We start from the raw sequence: 16,654 nt of genomic DNA, 5'->3' as shown, positions 1-16,654 counted from the left end.
GGGTTTTCTGCTTGTCTTTCATCGTGAAAGGTATGAAGATAAGCTTTTGAGGCAAGTGAACGCTCCTCTAACCTCTCCCCCACACATGCAGGGTGTCGGTCCTTGAGAATGGCGTAGCACTGAAACCCTTCCCCAGATAACTCTCAAGCAGTCCCAGTCAGAAAAGAGGACCGGCTGAGGCAGCCACAGCTTGACTCCGGCTCTATCTAGGCCCAGGAGACTGGATCCATATGCTGCACAGACCGACAGAAACGTATACCCTCAGGCAGCCCAGTCCACGTTGCCCTGTGCTTAAGTTACTGTACTGCTGTTTCCTGACCATGGTCTCACAGCCATGAGTCACTCAGTGAATCTTTGTCTCAATTAGCTGGTGAAATGGATGATTTCAATTCTATTTGGTCTTCCTTTGCTTTGCAGTCTTTTTAATTGTTAAATAGTGAATCATTTAAACTTCTGAAGACGTTGCGTTCCCCCTCTTTTTTAGTTTTTGTCAGCAAAATGTAATTCAGAAAATAACACCGTTCATCCAGCATAAAGTATGGTAATTGTGGGCCCACAAAATATTTGTGTGATGTGCGGTCATGTAAATATTCAGAGGCACACAATACAAATGTGCTTCACAATAGCGCGAACAGATTGTTGCCTTTTTAAAAAAATTTACTGGCCCAATGCTCTTAAACGCTAGGCTGCCTCCTTGCCTCGCATTACTGCTCCAGCACATCCTGTTTTAAATGCGATGTTGGCATTTAACCAATTTCCCATTTGGGACTAATGAAGTACTTCAACTATTTGTAGTTCCCTTTGAAAATGTTTTTAGTTTCTGTCTGTTAGTTCCTGACCGTGGTATCTGTTCCCAGGTATGAGAGTGTGATCGCCACGCTGTGTGAGAACCTGGACTCTCTGGATGAGCCGGAGGCGCGGGCGGCCATGATCTGGATCGTAGGAGAGTACGCAGAGAGGATTGACAACGCTGATGAGCTGCTGGAGAGCTTCCTGGAGGGCTTCCACGACGAGAGCACCCAGGTCTGACTCTCACACATGGCTTTTGTCCCAAATGGAACCCTATTCCCTGTATGGGCCCTAGTCAAACGTAGTGCACTACATGGGGAATAGGGTGACATTTGGGACACAGACAAGATTCCATTTACCTCTCACTGTCTAAACAGGGATTCAATGTAACCATTCTGTGTACACTGGAAGAGATTGGGGGGGGGGGCTGCATTTATCAGCCTATACGCAGCGAGAGTAGTCCTATACTTGACTGGCCACTCTGTTCTTTCATATGATAACTGTTTTGGCTCTCGAGAGACAGCAGCAGGTATGTGCAAATGCTGGCTGGCTGTTTATGGAACGCTGAAAGGCACTGCTTGTGAAAGAGCATTGATTTTGAATTACTTTAGGAATTCAACCTGTTTGTGATGAAAATAAAAAAATAAACGGAATAATTCTGGGGAGACACTTAAATGCCTAGTTTTTGTTACCTTAAAGGGTCAGAGTCCAGGTGATGTAAAAAAAACAACACTTTTTATTGGAGCACTTCAGTAACAATTGAAGTATGGAACGGTTGGTATTCATTTAGATATTTTCCTCAGTGGCTCTGTATATACAGAGTAGTCTTCAGTCCAGGGTAGTCTTTGTTAGGTGTGCAAATGTTTTGTCCATAAGGCTTTTCTGTACTGTAAGGATGTAGCTGTGAGCTGAGTTGACGTGAATAGTACGAGTGAGTTTAACCTGGTCTCGTCTACTCTTGGTTCCCAGGTGCAGCTACAGCTGCTGACAGCCATAGTGAAGCTGTTCCTCAAGAAACCCACTGAGACCCAGGAGCTGGTGCAGCAGGTGCTCAGCCTGGCCACACAGGTGAGTTCCCCGGGACACATACATACACAGTGAGCAGCTTGGATCTAATTAACAAGTCTCACAACAGCACTCCTTATGCCAGGGCCTTCAGGCCATGTCACATGTCACTCCAACCGCCAAATAGAAGAACAGAAACCAGCATGTTATGATTGTCTTGTCTTAGAATTGCTCAAATTAAGTTGGATAGGTGGGACGTGTATTGTCCAATCTTTCAACAACTAGGGTACCCCATTCCCAGAAAGCGTGGAACACCTCCAAGTGTTATCCTAAATAGACCAATAAGCCAAGCAACACAACAGGAAGAAGGGAAGGTCAAAAATAAGAAAGATTAGGAGTTTGATTGTATTTTGCTCAAAGGCATTGGGAACAACCCAGTTTAAAAGTGGACTGTGATCTAAATACTTGTAGCCTTTCATTGGTCGAGTTACTGTGGGATGTGCTTGACTAAACATGACAATGAGGGCACATGAGTTATTATATATGGGTGTTATTAGTTTGGGTGTTATTAGTTTCTCTGTTTTGCAGAGTGTTTTATGAGTAGTTAATCTCCCTCCACAGACTCCTCAGACTGTCTAACTTTGGAGTTTAGTTTCAACACTGCCAGGAAGCTACCAGGACCAGAAATATTTAATGTTTTAATTTAATTTTTAATATCTAGTTTTATGCCCTTGTTCCTCATGTCTTACTTCTAAGACTTTCTTATGCTGTTCCCTAGGATTGTCTTATTGTTATTGACTGACTGGGTAAATTATTCTAGCTCTACCCCTCAGGGAAGCGAACCTAAACTGACCCTTAGATTATTTGCTTAGTATCTGACTTGACATGAGTGAGAAGAACAGACTGAGTAGCAGAGAGAAGAGTCTGAAGCAGCAGTTAGTATTTATTATGCACCACATCAGTCATCCTGTCCATCTGTTGTCTGCAGGACTCTGACAACCCGGACCTGCGAGACCGTGGCTACATCTACTGGCGCCTGCTCTCCACTGACCCTGTGGCTGCCAAGGAGGTGGTACTGGCTGAGAAGCCTCTGATCTCAGAGGAGACTGACCTGATTGAGCCCACCCTGCTGGAGGAGCTCATCTGCCACATCGGCACGCTGGCTTCAGTCTACCATAAACCCCCCAGCGCCTTCGTGGAGGGCAGCCGCGGTGTGATGCACAAGAGGCTCCCCGCCCGCACTGGGTCGTGAGTCTCGTACACAAGGATCACTTAGGGCCCACTTGATGTGACCCAGAGCAGTCAGAAAGATCTCATATGAGGCTGTGTTCCAAGCAGACATCAAGTGCAGCCCACTGCACAGAGCAGATTAAGTTTATTGCCATTTAATTGTGATTTTCATTAGATTTAAGATGTGCCAGTGGTGTTCCCTAAAATTACTTTAGGATCCATTTTAAGCAGGTTTGGTTTATTGAATAGAGTTCCAGATAATTTAGCTTGGCTTGGACTAGGCCTATATGTATTTTGTCACAAAACACTGCATTTATGAATCAAACAAGTTAAAAAAACTTCTTAAATGCCCCTTTTTATTGTGTGAATCTTAGTTCTATCTAACTCCCTCTGTCCTTGTCTCTCCATCCCCCAGAGGAGAGAGTACGGAGAGCCCAGACGCGGGCACTGCTGCTGGGGGCTCTGCCCCTGAGGCTGCTCCCTCTATCATCCCCTCCCAGGGGGACCTTTTGGGGGACCTTCTCAACCTGGACATGGCACCCCCCACCACCAGTGGCCCCCCACCCCCCACCACTGGCATGCAGATGGGGGGCATGGACCTCCTGGGTGGAGGTCTGGACAGCCTGGTAGGTATTTCACATAGTGTAGACCCCTATGCTGCTACTCCTGGTCAACCAGTGAACCCTTTCTGGGTCAAATGATCTCTGCAAACAGTCATTGTAGCCAGAGGTTACCCCCCCCTCTCTTTTTTTCCCCCAAATTCTTCTCTTTTCTTTTTTTGACTGAGTTTTCCTCTGTTTATTTGATGCCACACCTGCAGATGGGGGATGAGTCTGAACCGGTAACTACATGGAGGGAGAGGGCATAGCTCTATAGTCACACATCACATTTTATCATCATTAGTTAGATGTAGTAGCTCACTTTTATTTCTGTGTCTACAAGTATATACTATACGTATCATACTGTGTGCTGTATTCACCTCTTCAATATTCTTTCTCTGTGCTTCATGCATCCTGATTGTTACATGTCAATGAATACATCTGACAACCCTACATTATCCTGCCATCAGCCCCACGTTCCCCTGCGGACGGACACTCCTCGCTCTCCGTCACCTCAGCCCCCGTCGCCAGTGTACACCCACACTGACTACACCTACACTGACTACAGTCACACTGACAGCCCTCCTGACCACAGCCCTACTGAGCACAGCCCCCCTGCAGAGGTTGGTTGAGGGGCATCAGTAGAGGCTGCTAAACAGTCTAGACTAGAGTCCCCCTCTGGTACCCTGTGCTTCACTGTGACCTGTGACCTCTCACCGTCTTTAGCAGCAGTGTCACGGTCTATTTCCTCTTGTCTCAACATGTTTCTTTCAGGGCTCTTAAACTCTTGTAGGTCCTGTTCTTGTTTGTTGTTCCAAAAGCCCTTACTTACTCTAGCTAGCTATATTTTTATAATTTGATGATTTTTACATGCTACTCTAGACTTTTGCTCTGCTCTCTTCATGAAATGTTTGGGAGTAATATGTATTTCAATACTGAATTCTCTGTGAAACCACCTAACGGACCACTGTGCTGGCAAACAGTTGGCGTTTAGTTTCAGAGGGATGTCAGAATGAACCTGAATACATGATGCTCGTTCTGCGCTCTTCAATCTCCCTCCTTTCATCCACAGTTATAGAACACTGTTATATTGTCTCTGCTCTCAACCCCTCATCACACCCCCCTCCTTTAGTCTTCCTCTAGCATCTCCCTCTCAACCTGCTGGGAATAAGGTGTAACATTCTAGTCATGTAAAATCTGAACCTCTCTCTCTCTCTCTCTCTCTCTCCCCTCAGCTTGGAGGAGATATTGGTGGGAGTCCTGCGGTAAGTCTACTTGCCTGGTTGTTTAAACATATACATTTTGAAGGTTGATATTTCAGTGCAGTTTTTGGATGCTCATGTCTTACATGTTAAACATGATCTCTCATCCACAGATGGGGGCAGGTTTTGGGGCGGCTCCTGCTGTGATGCCAGCCTCGCTCAACGCCCCAGTGGGGGGTGGCCTAGGAGACCTGTTTGACCTGGGTGGGGTTGGCATGCCGATGGGAGCATATATTCCTCCCAAAATAGTAAGTCTTTCTCTGTACAGTATTAGTATGATAGTATATTATTGCAGTGTCAGATTAGTATGCAGAATAGAATAAGTGTTTTGTATTTATATGATGGCCTTGTCCTCTGCAACAAGCAGTTAGAAGGATATAGCTGCTATATGATACTGCTGCAGTGCTGTAGAGGCGTTCTGATGGCGTCCTGTGTCTTCAGGTGTGGCTCCCGGCCATGAAGGCTAAAGGTCTGGAGATTTCTGGGACCTTCGCTCGCCGTGCTGGAGTCATCCAGATGGAGCTGATCCTCACCAACAAGGCCATGAGCGTCATGACCGACTTTGCCATCCAGTTCAACAGGAACAGGTGAGAGAACCACACTGTGACTGATGTGAGCTCACATTCTGAATGACTGTCATTGAACCCATCCACCTCTTGTCTGAATGTGATTTCCTCTTGGGTGGTTTCTGGTTCTGACTTGGACTCATCTTTCTCTAGTTTTGGACTGGCCCCTGCCGGCCCTCTTCAGGTCCTCACCCCTCTTGGCCCAAACCAGACAATTGAAGTCAGCCTCCCCCTCAGCACTGTCGGGCCAGTCATGAAGATGGATCCTCTCAACAACCTGCAGGTAACCTTCCCACATTAGTTGTACAGGATGTTTCAGAAAACTAGGCTACGTGAAGAGTTAATTGTTTTAAATGTCAGCTTGAAATATTGTTACCACATGTGATGTCAGCTTTGGCCTTCAGAAAGTATTCACACCCCTGGACTTTTTCCACATTTCGTTGTTACAGCCTGAATTTAAATGGATTACATTGAGATTTTGTCACTGGCCTACATGCAATACCCCATAATGTCAAAGTGGAGTTATGTTTTTAGTTATGTTTACAAATTAATTAAATGAAATGCTTATATCTTGAGTCAATACAAATTCAATCCTTTTGTTATGGCAAGCCACATAAGTTGCATGGACTCACTCTGTGTGCAATAATAGTGTTTAACATGATTTTTGAATGACTACCTCATCTCTGTACCCCACACATACAATTATCTGTAAGGTCCCTCAGTCAAGCAGTGAAATTCAACCACAAAGACCAGGGATGTTTTCGAATGTCTCACAAAGAAGGCCACCTATTGGTACAAAAAAAAACATTCTAAATCCTTTTGAGCATTGTGAAGATATTAATAGGACTTTAAATGGTGTATTAATACACTCAGTCCCTACAAAGATACAGGTGTCCTTCCTAATTTAGTTGCTGTAGAGGAAGGAAAACGCTCAGGGATTTCACTGAGGCCAATGGTGACTTTTTAAAACATTTATAGAGTTTAATGGCTGTGATAGGAGAACTAAGGGTGGATCAACAAAATTGTAGTTACTCCACAATACTAACCTAAATGACAGAGTGAAAAGAAGAGAGCCTGTACAGAATAAAAAATATTCTCAAAACATACATCCAGTTTTCAAGAATGCACGAAAGTCAAACAGCAAAAATGTGGCAAAGAAATTAACTTTGAGTACCACTCTTAATATCTTTAAGCATGGTGGTGGCTGCATCATGTTATGGGACTGCTTGTCATCGGCAAGGACTAGGGAGTATTTTTTTTTTAGGATAAAACTAAATGTAATCGCGTTAAGCACAGGCAAAATCCTAGAAAACCTGGTTCAGTCTGCTTTCCAACAGACATGGGGAGATCAATTCACCTTTCAGCAGTACAATAACCAAAAACACAAGGCCAAATATACGCTGGAGTTGCTTACCAAGACTACATTGAATGTTCTGGAGTGGCCTAGTTACTGTTTGGACTTAAATTGTCTTGAAAATCAATGGCAAGACTTGAAAATGGCTGTCTAGCAATGATCAACAACCAACTTGACAGAGCTTGAAGAATTTGAAAAAGTGTGAAAATATTGTACAATCCAGGTGTGTAACGCTCTTAAGAGACTTACCCAGAAAGACTTACAGCTGCCAAAGCTCATTCTACTTATGTAAATTAAATTTCTGTATTTAATTTTCAATAAATTAGCAAACATTTCTTAAAACATGTTTTTACTTGTCATTATGGGGTGTTGTGTAGATGGGTGAGAAATCTATTGAATCCATTTTTAATTCATGCTGCAACAAAAAAAAGTTGAATAAGTCAAGGTGAATGAATACTTTGAAGGAACTGTATGTCTTGTTAAATTATATAGTGCAGCCCCCAGTTGATGTTATTCACATTGTCTTAGCTAGGGCTGGGCAGTATACTGTATTGTATTGATGCAGGGACCGGTTTGGGTTTTTACTTTACCTTCTATACCGGTATTTGAATGTTTAGGTTTGTTAAATGGGATACGCCATGTGTAATGTCAATTTGTATAGTTTGTTACTTGAGTCATCTCTCTCAGCTCTTTCTCCCGGTGCCACTTTCCACACAGACCTAGCCGCGCCCCCTGTCACTCAAGGCGCGCATTTTGTTACTCAACCACGAGACACTTGTGTTCAGTCTGCATGGTCAATGTAACAATACTGTTTTCACTTTGCTTCTTAATATAAATCCACTAGCGTTCAATAATGACACTATTAGTTTGTTTCTTACATCAGCAAAAAGCTAATTTATTTTATTGGCAAGTTGCCCTAAATCTTGTGCCGCTAATAAATGTACAGAGTAAGAGCAAACGTAGCTAGCTAATACAGCCGGATAATACCAGTGATGTTGTAAACCTGAATCGGCATGTTGTTTCTGCAACAGTATCTTTTAAATCAAAGATGACTATGCAAAGCATGAATATGTTAGCTACATGAAGTAGCTAAGAGAGAACATGCAATGTAGCCAAAGCTTATAGGGTCCCCTAGGAAACACGTATCAACACTTTAGTTCCTACCCTGTCACAATAAATCCTCCCTGGCATTTTAATTCGTTGTCATCTCAAACAACACTGTATTCAAAGTGCCCACTATTCTAACTATATATTAGAATAGTCATTCCACTTCCACGTTACCAACAGTTTTGCTCTAATTTGCAAGTCAAATCGCAATTGCAACATTTGGTTAATAAATATAAGTCCTAGATTATTAGCCCATATCCTGCAGCCCTATGTGGCAGTGTGGAAATTCAAAATTGAGCGGTGGTGTAAAGTACTTTAGTACTTGAAAGTATTTTTTAAAGTGTTTTTTTGTTGTTGCTATCTGTACTTTACTATTCTTTTCACTACATTCCTAAATAAAATACTGTACTTTTTATTCCATACATTTTCCCTAACACCCAAAAGTACTTGTTACATTTTGAATGCTTAGCAGGACAGGAAAATGGTCCAATTCACGCACTTGTCAAGAGAACATCCCTGGTCATCTACTGCCTCTGATCTGGAGGATTCACTAAACACAAATGTTTTGTTTGTAAATTATGTCTGACTGTTGGAGTGTGCCCCTGGCTATCTGTAAAAAAAAAAATGTTGACATTACTTAAGTATATTTAAAACCAAATACTTTTAGACTTTAACTCTAGTAGTATTTTACTGGGTGACATTTACTTGAGTAATTTTCAATTAATTTATCTTTTACTCAAGTATGACAATTGGGTACTTTTTCCACCACTGCAATTGAGTGCAGGGAAATGCAGAAATGATAAAAGTGCTGAAATTTATTTAGGTTGAATTGAACAGTATAAAACAATCAGAATGGAGAAAGACTCCTTGACATCTCTTAGAATTGTATGTGTTGCCACCCTAGTATCACTCACTACTCATAAAGCACCCTAGGATCACTCACTACTCATAAAGCACCCTAGGATCACTCACTACTCCATAAAGCACCCTAGGATCACTCACTACTCATAAAGCAAATGTACAACTTTTTAGTCAGCAACTAAAAATACCGTCTAACAGTCTTTGCGTCCATTTAAAAAAAAAAATACTGTACTTTGGACATATTGCCCAGCCCTAGTCTTAGCTGTGTCATGGTTTCACCCCAAACCATGTTCAAATGTCAGGTTATTTAAATTCCTGTGCTACAGAAACTAAGGATGAAATATGACCCAAGAAAGTTTCTTGAACTAGTTTTTAGTTCAGAACCATAACTGAGACGGGGCCTCTTTGGATCAGAGCAGTCCTCTGACGACTTAGAGGGACGAGAGGTTGGAACGAGGGTGGAAGGATGCAACGTTGTGCACCTGGTGAGAGGAGATGAGAGTCCAGGAGAAATGAGCGAGAGGTGGGGGATAGTCATTAGAGGTCACCCCACTCTGTGGTATTAGTCTACATCACGGCTCTGCTCTGTTTCCCTTGGCGCCAACACTTCTCCTCCCAGCCGGGTGTATTCCTACAGGAGGAGGAAAAGCTGTGGCCTCTGTACTGTACCTGCTGACGGTTATTTAGCCAACAGTCACGTTCTCGTATCAGCTTATGGAAATACTTTACGCATCACTGCTAAACTATTTGATCCATACATGCCCAGGACTTGTATGATGGTACTGTAGGCTATAAAACCAAATAGTTTAGCAGCAGTGATAATAAAACAGTTTCCATTATTATCCAGTCAATTGTGTGAAGGTTCGAGAGAGACGTAGGGTGACCGAGGGATACAGAATAGCCCAACTGCAGTATAGACAGCCTGCCAGGCAGAGAGGCACTCTGTCCACACAGCACCAATACTCCCTTATGGATTATGCAAGAGTTTCTCCTGTCATGCCCTTCCTGCCACAGGCTCAACTCAACCTCATGGTCCTCATCACTCTTCTATAGAGCAGGCTGATCAATACGGTGACTGCTCCAGGCTCCACAAAGTTCTTGGAGAGTAGACTGTGGTTTAATCCCAACTGTTCCCTATATTGTGTGGGCCCTGGTCAAAAGTAGTGTACTATAAAGGGAATAGGGTGCCATTTGGGATGCACCTATGTCAAGCTTCAATGAAGATTTAGTCAAATGGCCTTTTATGCATCTTCTGGTCTGTGTAAATATTTTTTATATTTTTTATAGCATGCTCTCTTTATTCTCAAGTTGTCCGAGGAAGAACAGAATGGATAAACGTTGAGGGAGGAATAAAAGATGTTGCCTTAGCAAATGGGCCTCACAAATACAGAGAAAGGGATGGAGAGATCACATTGTGTAGTAGAATACAGAGTGCAGTGGATGCTATCGTGTGTGTTGTCGTCTCCACAGGACAGTAACCTCTTGTTCAATAACCCCACACATGCCCTGCAGTGTCTGTCCTTTCAGACCACTTGAAAACAATGAGTCATAGATTGCCCTCTTCATCTCCGTCCTTTCCCTCCTCTCTCTCCCCCTCCCCTCTGTATGATCACTCTCACAGGTGGCTGTGAAGAACAACATTGACGTCTTCTACTTCAGCTGCCAATACCCCATCAGCATGCTGTTTGTGGAAGATGGAAAGATGGGTGAGTGTCTGAATAAACTACTCAGTGAATCAGTGCGTCACTGTTGATTTTAGAGTTTTGATTTATTAGGATCCCCATTTGCCGACGCCAATGGCGACAGCCAGTCTTACTGGGGACCGACACAAATCAAAAAATACATTACAGACAAAAGACTACAATTGACATGCATTTAAAACATGAACATATTGTGTCACCTGTCAATAGCCTCAAACCAGGATAAGGTCAGCCCCTGACCATTACATCAATCTCCTAGAAGCTGTGTTTGCGTGCACACAAGTATCTTGTCATGCATTTGCTCTCAGATCACACAATCCTGACGTTGGGTCCAATTTGCCCTTCCCGCTCTGGTTGATTGGTTCTGGGGGAATGTGGGGGTGTCTGTCCCCCTGTGGAGACTGCAGATGGGGGAGCAGTAGGAACGCTGCTGGGAGCTAATGTTCCGGATCCTAAAAGCGCAGCAGGGACCGCACTGTTCAGCACCGCAACAAATTGTTTACCTTTCATTTGTTTTTTATTTCCATTTGCTTTCTCGTCCTCGTTCTCCCTCATATTTTTCTTTCTTTCTTTCACTGTTTCTCAATTTTTCCCACCACCTGAACTCTTCTTTGTATCTGTCCCCAGAGCGTCAGGTGTTCCTGGCCACATGGAAAGACATTCCTAATGACAACGAGTCTCAGTTCCAGATCAAAGACTGTCATCTCAACTCAGGTGAGACAGACAAACACTGAGGGATAAAAGGAGAGGAGAGAGGAGGAGAATGTGTACCTCTACATGCTATATGTGTTAAGACAGCTTGACATGTAACTTGGGCTGTGGAAACAGACTGGAGCTCTGACCGGACATGGTTCTATCTATTTAATGGATACACAGTGCATTTCGAAAGTATTCAGATCCCTTGAATTTTTCCACATTTTGTTACAGCGTTTGTCTAAAATGTATTCAATTGTTTTTTTTCCCTCATCAATCTACACTCAATACCTCATAATGACAAGGTGAAAACATGTTTTTAGAAATGTTGGCAAATTTGTTCAAAATTAAAAACCGAAATCACTTATTTACAATTGTGCTCCAGTGCATCCTGTTTCCATTGATCATCCTTGAGATGTTTCTACAACTTGATTGGAGTCCACCTGTGGTAAATTCAATTGATTGTACTTGATCTGGGAAGGCACACACCTGTCTATTTAAGATCTCACAGTTGACAGTGCATGTCAGTGCAAAAACCAAGCCATGAGGTCAAAGGAATTGTCCGTAGAGCTCCGAGACAGGATTGTGTCGTGGCACAGATCTGGAGAAGAGTACCAAAAAATGTCTGCAGTATTGAAGGTCCCCAAGAACACAGTGGCCTCCATCATTCTTAAATGGGAGCAGTTTGAAACCTTCAAGACTCTTTCTAGAGCTGGCCTTCCGGTCAACCGGAGCAAGGGTCTTGGTCAGGGAGGTGACAAAGAACCTGATGGTCACTCTGACAGAGCTCCGTAGTTCCTCTGTGGAGATGGGAGAACCTTCTAGAAGGACAACCATCTCTGCAGTATTCATCCTGTCAAAAGGCACCTAAAGGACTCAGACCATGAGAAACGAGATTCTTTGGTCTGAAGAAACCAAGATTGAACTCATTGGCCTGAATGCCAAGCGTCACGTCTGAAAGAAACCTGGCACCATCCCTACGGTGAAGCATGGTGGTGGTGGCAGCATCATACTTTGGGGATATTTTTCAGCAGCATGGGAGACTTTTCAGGATCGAGGGAAAGATGAAGGGAGCGAAGTACAGAGAGATCCTTGATGAAAATCTGCTCGAGTGCTCAGAACCTCAGACTGAGGCGAAGGTTCACCTTCCAACAGGACAACGACCCTAAGCACACAGCCAAGCCATGTCTCTGAATGTCCTTGAGTGGCCCAGCCAAAGCCCGTACTCGAACCTGATCGAACATCTCTGGAGACACCTGAAAATAGCTGTGCAGCGACGCTACCTGACAGAACTTGAGAAGATCTGCAAAGAAGAATGGGACAAACTCCCCAAACACAGGTGTGTCAAGCTTGTAGCGTCATACCCAAGAAGACCTTAGGTTAATCGCTACCAAAGGTGCTTCAACAAAGTATTGAGTAAAGAGTCTGAATACTTATGTAAATGTGATATTTCAGTTTTTTTATTTGTAATAAATTTGCTCCAATTTCTACACAATTTCTACACCTGTTTTTTGCTGTGTGTGTGTGTGTGTGTGTGTGTGTATATTGAGGGGGAAAAAACAATTCAATCCATTTTAGAATAAGGCTGTAACGTAACAAAAAGTAGAAAAAGTCTAGAGGTCTGAATACTTCCTCAATGCACTTTATTTCGTTAGGTAACCTGCTGACCTTATTTACATGTGATAATAAGATTTTACACACGCATGAAAACAGTTGGGTCTGAGCTAAATGACTAATGCCAGCTTATAGTTTATTTTCCTGAATAGATTTAATTTCCTGTAGAGTGAAAATTGATGGTTTAGACCTTCCTGTAGTGTGACAGAGAGACAAGGGCAAGTTAATTAAGGAGTATATCTTTGCTATGCAAGGTAGTTTAAACAGAGTAACTGTAATTGAAAATTAAGAGTTTAGCTTTTGAATGAAAGAGCAAGAGCTTAGTTAGACTATGGCAGAGTTGTATCAGTGCTCTGCAGATGAATAAAGCCACAGACATGAAAAGAGGCTTGTTTCAGAAAGCTCACTTTCTCTGAATTCTTTCTATGCCTGTTATACACTATATATACAAAAGTATGTGGACACCCCTTGAAATGAGTGGATTTGGCCATTTCAGCCACACCCGTTGCTGACAGGTGTATAAAATCGAGCACACCGCCATGCAATCTCCATAGACAAACATTGGCAGTAGAATGTCCTTACTGAAGAGCTCAGGGATGCCACCTTTCCAACAAGTCAGTTTTTCGTGGTTTGGGCTAGGCCCCTTAGTTCCAGTGAGGGGAGATCTTAACGCTACAGCTTACAATGATATACTAGACTATTCTGTGCTTCCAACTTTGTGGCAACTGTTTGGGGAAGGCCCTTCCCTATTTCAGCATGATAATGCCCCTGTGGAAAAGAAATGTGAGGTCAATACAGAAATGGTTTGTCAAGATCGGTGTGGAAGAGCTTGACTGGCCTGCACAGAGCCCTGACCTCAACCCCATTCAACACCTTTTGGGTTGAATTGGACCGCCGACAGCGAGCCAGACCTAATTGCTCAACATCAGTGCCCGACCTCACTGTGTGTGTTTGTGTATTAGCCGAAGAACTGAAATAGTATGGTTTATGGACTGAGAAGGAAAAGCTCCACTAGGACCCAGAGCAGATGATGGACAACCGCCTGGTTCCATTATGGTTCTGATTGCAATGCTGTCCCCAAACCCCTTCACATTTTAAAGTTGAACAGTAAAATAGCTGAAGGTCCAGGCCTCTGCATGGAGGCCTATTAGATAGCCATCATATTGCTTCATTCTGATTCCCTCAGTTATAGTAGATTGTTTTAAATACAGGAGCTGGCGCACGCCCAGAATAATAGTTTGTGTGGAGGTGCTGACTGACGGCAAATAAACTATCAAAATAATGTCGCACACTCCATGTATTGTCTCCCAGAAATGTCATGGGTATTTACCGTTTCGGCATCACTGTGCCTTCCTCAGGTTAATGTCATGAAATACTTGAACCAGGTTATGTATGCACAGTGCAATTAGTGTAACCAATGACAGTAGTGAGGGGTGTGTCATAATGATTAAGTGAATTAAAATTAATTTGTGAAACTTTTAAATACTATATGGCGTATTAAATATTATGCTATTGTTATCATACAGAAACATAATGGAATATTGTCCATATTGGCATCAACCTACATTATTGTTTCATAAAATTTCACAATTTTGTATTTCATTTTTGTTACATGTAATCTTTTGGTTCAACCTTAATATATAATGTACATCATCAACAGGGGGAACATATTAGGTGTACGCTAATAAGCTGTAAAAAAAAAAAAAAAATTAAATTTACAAGACTTGTTTATAAGAAGGGTCTGAGATCAAAGTCAATATTCAGACCACTAGGGGTCAATGTTTTTAGATAGGATATGCATTAACCCTCCCTTTTGAGGTAGTAGGATCTCAATGTTACCACCTTTCCTTGGTAGAGCAACATGCTCAATGCCTGTGTATTTGAGGAAGGAGATTGGATGGTTAGCTTCAACAAAGTGAGCTGCTACTGGATAGTCAATATTCTTACACCTGATTGAGCTGCGGTGTTAAGCTATGCGTTGTTTTAATTGTCTTTTCGTTTGTCCTACATAGTCTTTTCCACATGAACAGGTGATGAGATAGATTACTCCCTTGGTCTTGCATGATATAATACTCCTAAAAGGGATCTTTTGACCTGTATGTGGGTGTCTGAAGAAAGATGTTTTTATGGTGCTATTGCACTGTGCATGAGCTACATTTGTAATACCCATTTGGGATAGGTGTCAAGAGTGTCTTGAGTGGGCTCAGGGAGCATGTCAGATCTCACCAAACTATCTCCTATATTGCGACCTGTTGATGATGTACATTATATATTAAGGTTGAACCAAAGGATTACATGTAACAAAAATGAAATATGAAATTATTATGGGAAATTCAATGAAACAATGTATGTTGATGCTAATATGATGTACAATATTCCATTGTTTCTATATGGTAACAATAGCATAATATATTTAATATGATATACACTTGTTTTTTGTTTCACTAATTCATTTTAATTGAATCGTTATGACACACCCCTCACTACTGTCATTGGTTGCACTAATTGCACTGTGTGCATACATAACCTGGTTCAAGTATTCATGACATTACCCTGAGGAAGGCACAGTGATGCCAAAACGTTGGTAAATACCAATTAAATTGCTGGAAGACTATACATGGAGTGCGACTTTATTTTGATAGGCTTGTGTTACAGGTTGTCTACTATAAACTAACAACACCCAGGGGCTACTTATCAATGTTTTATTTAGTGAACATGTGGCAATGTGTTTGCCTGGGAGAAAATGATTGAAAATAAATGTATATTATTTTTCAATCGTTTTCTCCCAGGCACACACTGGTTCATATATACACTACCGGTCAAAAGTTTTACAACACCTACTTGTTAAAAGGTTTTCCTTTATTTTTAATATTTTCCACATTATAGAATAATAACGATGCCATCAAAACTATGAAATAACTTGCATGGAATCATGTAGTAACCAGAAAAGTGTTAAACAAATCAAAATGTATTGTATTTAATTTTCTTCAAATAGCCACCCTTTGCCTTGATTACAACTTTGCACACTCTTTCATTCTCTCAACCAGCTTCATGAGGTAGTCACCTAGGATGCTTTTCAATTAACATGTGTGCCTTGTTAAAAGTTAATTTGTGGAATTTCTTAATGTGTTTGAGCCAATCAGTTGTGTTGTGACAAGGTAGGGATGGTATACAGAAGAGAGCCCTATTTGGTAAAAGACAAAGTCCATATTATGGCAAGACCAGCTCAAATAAGCAAAGAGAAATGACAGTCCATCATTACTTTAAGACATGAAGGTCAGTCAATCTGGAAAATGTAAAGGACTTTGAAAGTTTCTTCAAATGCAGTCGCAAAAACCATCAAGTGCAATGATGAAACTGGCTCTCATGAGGACCGCCATAGGAATGGAAGACCCAGAGGTACCTCTGCTGTAGAGGATAAGTTCATTAGAGTTACCAGCCTCAGAAATTGTAGCCCAAATAAATGCTTCAGAGTTCACGTAACAGACACATCTCAACATCAACTGTTCTGAGGAGACTGTACATCAGGCCTTCATGGTTGAATTGCTGCAAAGAAACCACTACTAAAAAGGACACCAATAAGAAGAAGAGACTTGCTTGGGCCAAGAAACACGAGAAATGGACATTAGACCGGTGGAAATTTGAATTTTGGTTGAGTCCAAATTTGAGACTTTTGGTTCCAACTGCCTTGTCTTTGTGAGATGCGGTGTGGGTGAACGGATTATCTATGCATGTGTATTTCTCACAGTAAAGCATTGAGGAGTTGTGATGGTGTCGGGGTGTTTTGCTGGTGACACTGTCTGGGATTTATTTAGAATTCTAGACACACTTAACCAGCATGGCTACCACAGCATTCTGCATCAATACGGCATCC

At 42.1% G+C, this 16,654-nt stretch overlaps 1 protein-coding gene across 4 annotated transcripts in view; it reads left to right on the top strand.

Moving 5' to 3' along the window:
• The window catches only part of LOC118358391 (AP-1 complex subunit beta-1), a 47,170-nt gene that overhangs the window by 16,385 nt on the left and 14,131 nt on the right, over window positions 1-16,654 (top strand). For all 4 annotated transcript variants that reach the window (XM_035736175.2, XM_035736173.2, XM_035736174.2 and 1 more), the window contains exons 11-20: window positions 858-1,023; window positions 1,759-1,857; window positions 2,783-3,042; window positions 3,440-3,650; window positions 4,859-4,888; window positions 4,999-5,133; window positions 5,327-5,472; window positions 5,605-5,734; window positions 10,395-10,479; window positions 11,101-11,187. In XM_035736175.2, the coding sequence (XP_035592068.2) occupies window positions 858-1,023; window positions 1,759-1,857; window positions 2,783-3,042; window positions 3,440-3,650; window positions 4,859-4,888; window positions 4,999-5,133; window positions 5,327-5,472; window positions 5,605-5,734; window positions 10,395-10,479; window positions 11,101-11,187 (1,349 nt within the window). The remainder of the gene's footprint in view (window positions 1-857; window positions 1,024-1,758; window positions 1,858-2,782; window positions 3,043-3,439; window positions 3,651-4,858; window positions 4,889-4,998; window positions 5,134-5,326; window positions 5,473-5,604; window positions 5,735-10,394; window positions 10,480-11,100; window positions 11,188-16,654) is intronic.

Source organism: Oncorhynchus keta, chromosome 25 (genome assembly GCF_023373465.1).
Source record: "Oncorhynchus keta strain PuntledgeMale-10-30-2019 chromosome 25, Oket_V2, whole genome shotgun sequence".
NCBI classification, from domain to species: Eukaryota; Metazoa; Chordata; class Actinopteri; order Salmoniformes; family Salmonidae; genus Oncorhynchus; species Oncorhynchus keta.
This window is presented reverse-complemented; position numbering and strand designations above follow the sequence as displayed.